The sequence below is a fragment of the Anguilla rostrata genome, chromosome 15 (genome assembly GCF_018555375.3).
Source record: "Anguilla rostrata isolate EN2019 chromosome 15, ASM1855537v3, whole genome shotgun sequence".
Lineage (NCBI taxonomy): Eukaryota > Metazoa > Chordata > Actinopteri > Anguilliformes > Anguillidae > Anguilla > Anguilla rostrata.
The window spans coordinates 4,223,445-4,235,895 of record NC_057947.1 but is presented as its reverse complement, the minus strand read 5'-3'; the positions used below and the strand labels follow the sequence as shown (position 1 = coordinate 4,235,895).

At 41.0% G+C, this 12,451-nt stretch overlaps 1 protein-coding gene across 1 annotated transcript in view; it reads left to right on the top strand.

Annotated features, from left to right (window-relative positions):
* Nucleotides 1–12,451, top strand: part of LOC135240335 (STE20/SPS1-related proline-alanine-rich protein kinase-like) — a 34,962-nt gene that overhangs the window by 635 nt on the left and 21,876 nt on the right. Inside the window, exons 2-10 of the mRNA XM_064309683.1 lie at nucleotides 2,427–2,539; nucleotides 2,975–3,083; nucleotides 3,436–3,577; nucleotides 3,909–3,964; nucleotides 7,155–7,264; nucleotides 7,368–7,469; nucleotides 8,441–8,574; nucleotides 9,729–9,777; nucleotides 9,877–9,942. Of these exons, the coding sequence (XP_064165753.1) occupies nucleotides 2,427–2,539; nucleotides 2,975–3,083; nucleotides 3,436–3,577; nucleotides 3,909–3,964; nucleotides 7,155–7,264; nucleotides 7,368–7,469; nucleotides 8,441–8,574; nucleotides 9,729–9,777; nucleotides 9,877–9,942 (881 nt within the window). The remainder of the gene's footprint in view (nucleotides 1–2,426; nucleotides 2,540–2,974; nucleotides 3,084–3,435; nucleotides 3,578–3,908; nucleotides 3,965–7,154; nucleotides 7,265–7,367; nucleotides 7,470–8,440; nucleotides 8,575–9,728; nucleotides 9,778–9,876; nucleotides 9,943–12,451) is intronic.

Here is a 12,451-nt window from a genome sequence, read left to right as displayed (position 1 = left end):
GGTGTCCAGTTATGGTCTTTTCCGAAATATTGACAATAAGACCGCAAATGACAGCAGTCTATTGTATCTGTAAATTCGCAAGCTACTTTCAAGTTTGTGCACTCCCGGTCTTATTGCATTAAAATGAATAACAAAAGTTAATAATAAGAACAAACAACAACAACAACAACGACAATAATAATAATAATAGTAATACTTATTATTAGTATTTTATCATTATTATTATTATTATTATTATTATAATAATAATAATAATAATAATAATAATAATAATAATAGTTGTAGTAGTAGGCTAGGCTAGTATAGAAACAGTATTTGTAATATTACTGTCACCCATGTTACCTTGATATGACAGGCTTTTTTTCTGAACACTTTTGACAATAGTAATGCAGCCATAATAACATGATCTAAAAAGTTGGTTAATGCGTGTTGTGAAGGTTTGTAGCGTGCGTTTAATTTGTTGAATCATTTCGATGTTTAAGCTATGATACGTACCTAGCCTATTTCGTATTTTAAGTAGCCCACATTTAGCCTATTTACAAGCCAAGGCCTCGTGTCTTATTCATTTTGTCTACTGTGCATAAAAAGAAATTATGTAAATAAGTGTTTTTACTAGTCCATAATAGTACTAACCTTACGTCTTTCGAGTATGGAGTTTAAATTATGTTTCTACACATCGGTCACATTGTCCTTATCAGTTATTTGCGACACTACGATTTTTCAATGATGCACACGACGCCCTCTGCTGCGCGTCACTGGTATCGTCGTTATCTTCTGAATTTCATTTAGGTTTGTAAAGCCCCATTATCAAGCGCTTTCTCTGGGTAATATCCCTATTAGTTTGAAATGGATGATTTCAGATTTTATATGAAGGGAACGGTGAGATATGTTACTTTATCTGTCAGTTGCCAGAGGGAAGATGAGACGTTCTCAATTGGAGTAAGAATAATCTGCTATCATTTGTTGTGAATAAATGAACTATATAGTTCCAGTATGTGACTTTTTACCATGCTTCAGTTTAGAATGATCTGATTTCATCCCGATGTTTTTGTCATGGCATCTAAAATAAAGATACACTCACTGACTACACTAAGTGACGAAAAAAGAGAACACTTGAATGCACATTGCCAAGCAAGACACATGAAAATCCACTGGGTAATATTTAGCCAGTGCTGCCTCATCAGGTCTGATAAGCATTACTAGTTCAAATATGTGGTGCTAGTTAAGCAGTTCCTGTAGTCGTCCGTGCTTTGAATATCCACCTTCTTCCTTATCTGTCTCCAGCACTTGGCAAAGTGAGTGGTACGTTTGACAAGGCCTGCCTCACTGCAAACAGCTGTGCTGTGCTCTGCTGTGTGCATCTTTGCAACAACACTCAAAGCTCCCTTTTTTAAAGCTCTTCGGTCCCGCAGTCAGCTTCTTCCTACACACCTGCCACCCCAAAGACCTCTGTTGCAATACAAGCAAGAAAACATTTTAGCGCCTTTTTTTCTAGTGCACACACTTTCCCTCCTGTGATGAGTTAGCTAATGCATCGCACTTTAACCTGAGTGTGTGGGCTTACTGTTTAATGGAGATGAGATGTTTGAAAACATTTAGCATATTGGGAAAATGTTATTGCTTTTTTCATGCTATGACTAACACCTAACTCAATTACAAATACAAAATCCTTGATGTTATATACACTGCAAAAAAGGGTACAAACAAGTGCTTTACTCTTATAACAAGACTTAGTCTTGTTTCTTTCTCTCAAGTCAAAAATATTGGCTTGTTTTAAGTTACTTTTTGCTTGAAAGGGGAAAATGTCTTACCCCATTGCCAAGTCCTGAAATGAGTCAAACTGCATCCCCTCATTGGCAATTTTTCTCTTATTTAGCAAAAAAGTAATATAAGTAATATAAGTAATTTGCTGTGTGTGCTTAAAATGGCACACAGCTGTGCAAAATTTGTATTTGGAATTACAGTGCGACCATGATTGTAAAAAACACTCTGCTTAGTTTTGAGTGCACATTAAGAGCAGTATAATAACTTGGTGACAGGAAAATAAACGTTGCCCTAAGCAGTAATACAGAGTTCTATGTGCATCGTACCGTTTTGCAGTCGTGCTGTATGAACTATATTTTGCTGCATTGCAGACTGGGGTCAAACACGTTTGCAAATCTTTAATTCTTCAGACGCCGGTAAAATTTGGGTATTTTGCATGTAAAACAAATCGCAAAATGAGTTATCCTAAAATAATTCCAGCAGGAAAGGGGCGGGGGAGCAGTGCGCCACAAACTTTCTTAATGTTGATGAAAGTATGTTTAAAAAAAATAAAATAAATAATAATAAATTGTCGGTAATTAAGCCGCGATGACTGATCGCATTGCGGGCGCCGGTCTGCATTGGCGTCCCGCGTTAAGGAGCGCTTGTGTTTGTGATTGCAGGTAGCGGGGCGACGGCGGTGGTGCAGGCCGCTCTCTGCAATCCGCGACAGGAGCGCGTGGCCATAAAGAGGATCAACCTGGAGAAATGCCAGACCAGTATGGACGAGCTGCTGGTGAGCGCGGGGCTAAATAAGGGCCCTGTTCTCCGGCTTGCCGCTCTTGCCCCTGGACCCGTTTGTTTTCTCTCTCTCGTGCTCCCTGACCTGCTTTGATCGATCCCGTATTTTGTTTGTTCGAGTGGCTCTCTTGGTGTCCTGAGTGTGAATTAGAGACAAAGAGGAAACACGAATACTAAGCACATCTGAGGACTGACAATGACAATTTTTTTACAGTGCTCTGAATTTTGATAAAAAAATAATGTGACAATGAATAATGTAACAAGTGTGCAGATATTGCTACCCGATAAATCTCAGTGCCTTTGAGTCATGTTGGCATAATGCTTTGTGAAAAATAAATGAGCAAAATGCAAAATAAATAAATTGGCAAGATGTCTGAAAGTGCCACTTAATATTTTGTGAGATAAAAACCCTTCTACTCTCTTTTGGCAGAAAGAGATTCAAGCAATGAGCCAATGCAGTCATCCAAATGTGGTGTCTTACTACACGTCCTTCGTTGTCAAAGATGAACTTTGGTTGGTCATGAAACTTCTAAGTGGAGGTAAGCTTTTTTGCTCTTATCATTGTTTTGTATCATTTTTTATTTCTGCTTTTGCTTTTCTCTTTAAATTTTAAATGATCATTGAAAGGAGAAACTCACAGCGCTCAATACAATGCGGAAAATATGCATGGGTCATGGCATGGCAATGTTATCGATTTGAGTGTATTGATTTTAAATAACAGTTCTGTGGTCCAGTGTGCGACACAGTTGCTGATTTGATAATATGTTAGGAGGCCCGTGTCTATGAAAGAAGTGCAGTGATATGAATATTTAATGCAATTTATTGGGATGTTTGGCTCTCTGGGCCTCGTGTAGTCTTGCTAATGTTGTCCTGTCCGTTACTGTTGTTAAGGATCAATGCTGGACATTATAAAGCACACATTCAGTCGAGGAGAGCACAAGAATGGGGTTCTAGAGGAGGCCATAATAGCCACCATTTTAAAAGAGGTGCTGGAAGGGTTAGACTACTTGCACAAGAATGGACAGATCCACAGGTAAGGAAATGTACGCAGAACATATCACTAATTATGCTTTTCCTTAATAATGGCCTTATGTGAATATATTGAATATATTACTCAAAGAAGCATCCCCTATTTCTGAATTAATGGCAACTTAATGAGTGGACTATCGCTCTATAGAGCATTTGCACATTCATAGAATTCTCTGTTATGTCAAGGGCAGGTCTGTGACAGCAGTATCCTCAGGCTAGGAGTTACTAATGATAGTGGACTAATTAGCATGTATGACGACAATCGATGCAGCAGAGCTGGTTTCGTGAAAGATAGACGGTCGCCCTTCATGTGCTCTTTGTGTGCTCAACCGCAGGGACGTGAAGGCGGGAAACATTCTGCTGGGGGAGGACGGATCCATTCAGATCGCAGGTGCGTGAGTAACGTGGCTCCGAACTGCGAAATCCAGCACGACGTCCTCAGCTAGTGGCCGTCACTTTCGTTTTCGTTCTTAAACGTCATCGTGAGATGTATGGCCTCTCCACAACTCCTGTTAAGCCACACATGAAGTCTTCCTCCTACTCATGTCTGTGCAAGACCAACTTGCAGACAGTGTGCGGTGTGATAAAACCAGCGATTTTCATTGCATGCTTTGGAGAGCACATGCTCATCTGCGCTTGTGCCAGTCGCTTTGGCTCTGTTCTCCACAATTTTTGATGTGTAATCAAACAATTCATGTGTAGTTGAAGTGCAGAATACCAGCTTTAATTAAAGTGTATTATTATACATTTTGGATTATCCATGTAGAAATTACAGCACTTTTTATACATAGCACTCCCCCCATTGCAGGAGTCCATGACGTTTGGGACAAATGGCTTTGCAGAAGTTAGTCAGGTGTGTTCAATTGCTTCCTTAGTGCAGGTATAAGAGAGCTTTCAGTATTTAGTCTTGATTTTAGGCTTTCAGAGAGATGACAAGAGCGAAGTGTGGAGGCTAAAAGGAACTGCACATGATCCAATAGTGCTGTCATTTCTACATGGTGAAACCAGAGTGTTTAAAAATACCTTTTAATTAAAGACTACAATGTGCACTTCAACTACATGTGAATTGTTTAATTAATTTAATTGTGGAGTGCAGAGCTAAATCAAGAAAAAGACATGGTCTTTGTCCCAAACAGTTTTGAGGGCACTGTATAAACTGTATGTATATACTGTATGTAGCTTGCAGTTTTTGAGTTTACCTACCAGGGCGGCTGTCTTCCAATACGTTTTCTCAATGCTGTGATTAAACACAAGTGGTATTTTCTGTCAGTGAGAAGTAGGGGCTTTAAATATACAAGTAATCTGTGGCCAACTAATGGAATAAGTCCGTGGTATATTGCTATGGCTAAAGGAGGGCTATTATTAATCCGCTTAAAACTACTTAGAAATTCACTCCCAAGTGTTCCAAAAGGCGTCCATGTGGGTGACTGCTGAACAGGCACTTTTGATATTTCAATTGTTTTTTATTCTTTTCTCACTCTTTCTAGAGCACTGGAAAGCAAGTATTGAGCAGTAACTGAGGCGTGCAAGAAAAGCAGTCTTTAAACTTATAGGCTACTTTATTTTTTAGGAAATAACATTAGTGTAATGGATAATAATTAAAATGAGCAGAAACTGCAAATCTAAGACAAGACACTTACAGAGAGTAAAAACTACCAAGTTTTTACTATTTTACTATTCAATGCCCAGTACTGACGTCACCAAAGGCTTCAAGCAGTGGTCAATATGGTTCATGAAAACATCTACAGCTAAGAAGCTGAGTACCCACCGACCTTGGTATTTTTAACATAAGGGTTGAAAATATTTACAGAATAACATGGACATAGAGGTGCACTTGCAGCCGATACTCCCAGTGACGCAAATGCCTTTTGTTTTTACACAGTGCCTTTCTCCTTCAGTCGTCACACAGTACACAAAGTAATTGCCATTTTAAAGAAATGATTTGCATTTACTATATTTCAGTAGAGCACGGATAGCTATGATTTCAAAAACTGAAAAATTAAAAAGAACACAGCATGTTTGCCAGGCAGTCCCCCTACGCCAAGTCAGCATACAAATTTAATGACCTGCAGAGTCATTATTTCGTTGCTTACCCCTTACATTTGATGACTGCATCGAGTCTTGGACTCGATTCGTGATTCAATGCAGTCATCAAACTTCTAGTGATGTCCGTGAGTCACATGATCTTTTGAGATGCTCTGCCAAGATTTTACCGCTGCCTTTTTCAGTTGCTGTGTGTTTGCTGGGACTTTAGGCTTCAGTTTCCTTTTGAGCAACTGAAAGGCGTGTTCACAGGGTTTAAATCATGGTGACTGCCTGGGCCATGTCAAACACTTCCACCTTTTCTTCCCGATGAGCTCTTTGGTTAAGGCTGCTGTATGTTTGGGGTTGTCTTGCTGCATGATAAACTTCTGTCCAATGAGCTTGGTGGCATTTCTCTTAATATTGGTGGACATTATGTTTCTGTACACTTCGACTGTCATTCTGTTGCTGCCATCAATGGTTCACATCATCAGTAAAGCCCACTGAACCAATTCCAGATGAAGCCTTACAGGCCCAAGCCATCGCACTGCCTCCACCATGCTTTGCAGATGACGTAGTATACTGAGGGTCCATAGCAGCCCCTCTCTGTCTCCATCACTCTAGTAAAAGTTTATCTTTGGCTCATCTGGCCATAAGGCTTGTTTCCTAAACTCAACAGGGTCATCTCTGTATTTTTAAAATTTTTTTTACAAATTCCAATCTCGCCTTTCTGTTCTTGGTGGCGATGAACGATTGCACCTGGAAGCGTAGCCTGTAATTTGTCTCTCTCTGTCTTCTGCACACAGTGTCCTGCAATACCTTGTCCCCCAATGTATGGAGAACATTAGCAATTACTCTACCTGGCAGTTTAGGATATTTATATCATCTGTCATCACTTCCATGGATGACCTATTTGCTGGTGATTCCTAAGTCCTCCAGTAGTTCGTTTTTTCTTTTGTTTCTTCTTTTTTGGTCGTCACACTCGGCTCTCTGGCCCTGGTCTTGTCTTGTATCTTTTAACTTATAAAGTAGACTCTACAAATGCTTCCAAAAGATATAACCCATGTCCCGACTCTCACTGGTTCCCATTTATACAAAGGGAAATATGGTAAACTTGTGAAACAGCTCACAGTCATTTGTCCCAATACTTATGTTGAGTTGGAATAGAGAGGCTTGACTCACTGAATGGCAATGTTGTGATATAGTTCTATGTCTGTTTAAAAAAAACGGATTAGATACATTGTGAATTTAGCCTCATAGTAATTGCTTGATTTGAAATACAAATTTGATTAGTACAGAGGAAAAACAACCAATTTGACACAACTGTTCCAATACTTTTGCAGTTTACTGTATTTGGTCTTATCAAATTGGTAGATGGGTATGCATTTTGGTTTTACTTGTTTACCTGTCCATTTTAACTTCCTTCTAAAATTTACATTTCTGAATTATGTACTTCTTGAGGAAGAAATGCAAAGAAGAATTACATTTCTTATCAAAAAAGCTTTAAAACAAATCTGTGGCAGATAAAAACAGATGTTCTCTTTCTCGCGGCATTGCAGATTTTGGAGTTAGCTCCTTCTTAGCCACTGGAGGAGATGTCACCAGGAACAAAGTGAGGAAGACCTTTGTGGGGACGCCATGTTGGATGGCCCCTGAGGTGATGGAGCAGGTGAGCGACCCTGAAGCCTGTGGTGCTAATCGTTAGCAGTGATCACGCATATTTGCACAACCCCTGCGCTGACACCACCGCTGCCGCTGCTGTGTTCTCACAGGTACGAGGCTACGACTTCAAAGCGGACATCTGGAGCTTCGGGATCACGGCCATAGAGCTGGCGACGGGGTCGGCGCCCTACCACAGATACCCACCCATGAAGGTGTCTTCAACCGCTCTTACGTTCACTGACCTATATGGGAACTGTGGATGCGCCAGTGCACACTGTAACCTGTAACACCAACAACTGAAAATTGGTTCTTGTCTGAAAGAAGGCTTCTTGCTGCAACACAATTTTGTTATGATGCCGTGCATGATACAGTACAGATTCTCAACGGGCTATTAGCCTTAAGGGAAGCTTGATGGCTCTTTGGCTTGCTGTGTAATAGGGGACTCATTCAATAGGTGTAATGTTCATAATGTGATAATTCTGTCAGTTGAACAGGAAGTTTGCTTTGCACTATTTCCTGCCTGTTGGAACACTCATTAGAGGATGTTTAGTAGCTGCACAGTGAGAGTGAGAATATTAGTTAGCTCCACTAGATTTGGGGGTAATATATTGCTGTGAGTTAAAGTATATATTTGTCTCCGGTATGAAGGCTGCCTACTCAGTCACAATACCTGTAAAATAGCGTAACCTGTTGTTCAGTCCTGTCTGGTCTTTGTAGTTTTTGTTTTAAAACATTCTACATAAAGTTTTCAGTGCTCTGGAATATGTCCAGTAACTGGCAGCGCACCCCATTAAGAGTTTAACCCTGCTTTCCAGAGCTTTCTCAGGTCACAAACGAGGGTCTGCTTTGTGCTACGTTTTGGGCTGAGATTAGAGACAGGCGTTCTCATTGGGACCGCTGTCAGGTGACAGCGATGTAAGTCATAAAATCCACTTTGTCAAACCATGTTTTCACACTGCCGTAAAATTGCAGCAGAGCGTTGTTGCGTTGTATTATCCCTACAAAAAGTGTTTGCCAGTCCTAATATTGTGAAAAGCCAGCAAATAGAAGGTACAGTCAAGGACAGAAGACGTTGCTCGGAATTCATTTTGCACAGAATGCGGTGAATAACTTTTTCCCTCTCAATGCGCGTTGTGTGGCCTTGCTAAGAAACCGTTTCTCTGTCTTTCTCTCCGCGTCGCAGGTTCTAATGCTAACCTTGCAGAACGATCCGCCTACGCTCGAAACCGGAGTGGAGGACAAAGATATGGTGAAAAAGTACGGGAAGTCTTTTCGAAAATTAATAACCCTGTGCCTTCAAAAAGACCCCACTAAGAGGTAAGCGCATTTCCACGGCTGTTCAGCTAATGCGCTTAAGCGAATCGTTATTAAAGGTCTGGATTCGTGGCGGGCTATATGGGGTTGTAAATTAGATGCAGGATTTGTAATTTTTGGGGACGGTGCTCGCGTGCTTGAGAAGGAAAGCCAGTCTGATTTATTTTGCAGAGCAGTGCCCACGTGTGTCAAATGTTAGCGGTGTGTACTGTACATACATAAGGGTGTATGCAAGGTAAATAGGCGCCGTCTTTCTTGAACATCTCATGCATTAATGCCACTTGGAGTCGGTTCATGGCTGAGGTGAAGTGAAAGGTGTCTAGGCTCAGATAAATCCACAGATACAGTATGCACTTTATTTTAGTATGTACTTACACTAAGTTGCTAGAAGATTAAACTGTGTGTTTTTTATTGCGTAGCCTGGTGCAAATAAATTAGCAAGTTAGCCTAGTTTATTTTAGTTAATCTCTGTGGATGTTCCTGCTGAAGCACACAGATTGAATCATAGATTAGAACAGGATTAATCATAACTCTTATTTTATGAAAACTCTTATGTTATGTCACCGCTTGAGTTAATATTAGAGTGAAGAAAAATGTACTGAATGGTCTTTGAGGTATTTTATTATATTTCATATTTCACGCCCTGAACCTTAGTTACTGGAATGCTGTTTCTTGTGTGTTTTTTTTTCCCTTTTCTCCCATTTTCTCCCCAATTAAGTCGTTATACCAATTCCCCGTGTGTATCACTGTCCTGGTCGATGCGCTATCCTCTGTCGGTCTGGGGAGGGTGTAGACTACCACATGCCTCCTCCGATACATGTGGAGTCGCCAGCCGCTTCTTTTCACCTGACAGCGAGGAGTTTCACTGGGAGAGCGTAACGTGTGCGGAGGTTCACGCTATCTCCCCCAGATCCCCTCCCTGCTGAACAGGCGCCCCGACCAACCAGTAGGAGTCGCCAACGCAACGATCAGGACTCACCGGCTTCCCACCCGCGAACACTGCCAATTGTATTCGTAGGAATGTCTGACCAAGCCGGAGGTACCGCTGCAGGGGATTGAACCTGGGCCTCTGCGGTGGTAGGCGAGTGCTTATACCTCTACACTGCCCAGACGGCCCTGAATGCCATTTTTAATTGGCTATTTTCTTTGTATTTTAGGCCCACAGCAGCAGAACTTCTGAAATCTAAATTTTTCCAAAAGGCCAAGGTACTGCTTGCTCTTTCACATTCAGTATTACACTAACACTATTTTACACAAGAGTTTGCATTTTGTGTTATAAATGTGTCATCCTGTTTTTATTTACAGACCAGGGAATATCTGATTGAAAAGCTTCTGAATAAAGCACCTACCATCACCCAAAGAGCTAAAAGGGTAACAAAAAACTATTTTTAAAAACTTTTTAAACATATGACACATACAAACATTTATAAAAGCATACATACAAAAATACATACATACATACATGTACACATAATTTATATAGACATGAACTGCAAGGAATGTAATGTTTTGTCGTTGTTGTATTGTATTGTATAGTTTACCTGCAGTAATTTATATCACTGTTAAATTAAATACCCACTGCTTATGTTCTAGCTCCTGTTACAGTATATCAACCGTTATAATTGTCAAAATTATGTTTCATATGGGAATTTAGGTTTGCTTATACTTTAGTGAGAGATGACCTTTTCAGAGACCAAACTTTTGACTTGACCAAGTTGACCTTGGAATGTGTTTGCCTGTAGCCTATACCATGCGTCAGCTTTCAAGAGTTGCTTGCAGACCAGGGTTTGGATAATTTTCTTTTGGGAAATGTTCATTCCCTTTTGGTGGGAAGATGAAAAAAAAAACACAGGGCCAAGTTACATTAAATAATTTAGGAAACATTGGGTAGCATTACTTTTGGAACAGAGCTTGTTCAATTTGTGTGAACTAAGATAGCCAATATTGTGTATTGTAACTTGGACTCATTTTGATATCAGTGCTTTTAACGTCAGGCCTAGATTTAGCAACTTTTTATGACTTATAGACGGTGCTTTGTATGCATGGGTAAGTTTGCATTTTGTACCTGAACGTTTTTGTTGGGATATTTATAACAAAACTGAGGGTGATAATGGCATCAGAATGGAATAATTAGTATTCTGAGGGGATGATTGAATCTCGAAGCTCTTCACAGCTAACCGGGGTCCGCAGAGGCCAGTTTGACTTTCTGCCAGGTCCCGTTGGCATCATATCGATCGGTGCGTAACACACCGACTCTGAAATTGAGTGTCACCGCGTGTCTTCCTCGATGTGGAAGAGAAGAGGGGCCTGTAAACCTCATTGTTTACGCTCTGTTGGGGACGGGGCGGGGGGGGGGGGGTGGGGGGGGGTGGTTATTGTTTTGTTTAGGTGTTGTTTTTCACGTTGAGCTTGCCCACGTTACTCCCCCTCAGCAAGCGGTCACCTCCAACGTAAAGAAACGGGGGCACTAGAAACGAGATAGTTTCCAAAACCCATGACCCGACCGCATCGAGAGACAGAACGACCCGTTCTCTGCTGTAATGGAGCATCCCCTGTTTGGATTTAGGGTCATCAAGCTCTTGAGTCAGTAAGCGGCAGCTCCAGGGAATGAGGTTTAAAGGGGGAGCAATAGAAAAAGATTAAGAGCTGGTTAAGAGCTACCTTGTCTAATGGAAGGCGTCTCGAGCGTTTTGTTTTTGAGAACGTGTCTGCATTTTAGGAAGTAAAGCGATATTGAATTTCACAGGAATTGAAGGTAAAACACTACGTTTAGGTAAAGACATGGACTGAGACAAAAACATTGGCCTTCGTGGAGCTCTCCTTCTTTTTTCTTTTAATTCTGGTGACATAGCATTTTTAAGAAGTCATAGAAGTTTTTATATACTACAGTGAGTATGAGAATGTGTATATATGCTATCTGACCAGCAGAGGGCACAATAGTTCCTTAGTTTCAAATTTTTTTCATTCCACAAGAATCTCTGATTAAACATACTGGTATTTCAAGTGACTGACAGTAATAATTGATATCTTACGCAATTGAACGGTGGAAAATGGGAGAATAGTGACACATTGAGAGAATGATTTTCCAAGCCATTGAGCGCAAGCAGCGGTATTGATTCTGTGAAAATAATAAAAGGCTTTCTGTAATTCACAAATGTGAAAGACTGCGCCATGTCTACATTTTATAATTGAAAGAAAAAAAAAAAAAACAGGTGTCCTTCGAACAGAAATTCTTTTCAGTTTGTATCCGTGCCCTGTTCAGCCTGCGTAGCCTACGTACGCGTCGGGCTCCATATTGACGTATTCGCGTTCCTTACGAGGGGCACAGACGAGGTTAGAGAAAGGAAAACGCGGGATTGAAGGGAGCGCGATTGAAGGTGCTGCTTACTTAGGCGGGCGATTAAGGTCAGCGCGGGCTGGAGATGAACAGGGAAGGCCGGTGGACCGCTTTCCTGACAGCGCGCCGGTCGATCGGATCGATGCGCTTGATGTACTTAGCGCACACCTGCTGTGTTCCTCGTGGGCCCGTAAGAGAGCGCTTTTCCGCACGCTTGCATCGACTACCTGAGCGGCCAGATGTTTTGTTTTTGCTTGTTTTGTTTCACCGAGAGAAAGCAGAAGATGGGAACATAATTTTATTTAGCCCTAAGATTCCGAGTGTTTCCCCTAGATCGCCCCAGTTGCCTGCCTGCAGCGTCTATTGACTCAACGTCTTTATTCTGCGCACAGACTGTACCTTCTCAGTTAACAGCCTCTGACAGAGTATGGCTGAATTATGAGAGTAATCAAATCCAAAACCCACTGCATACAGTAATACACTTTTAAAGCAGTCTGCGTTAACTCATTTATGTGTATCCGCACATTTTTTGAGCAGTTACAT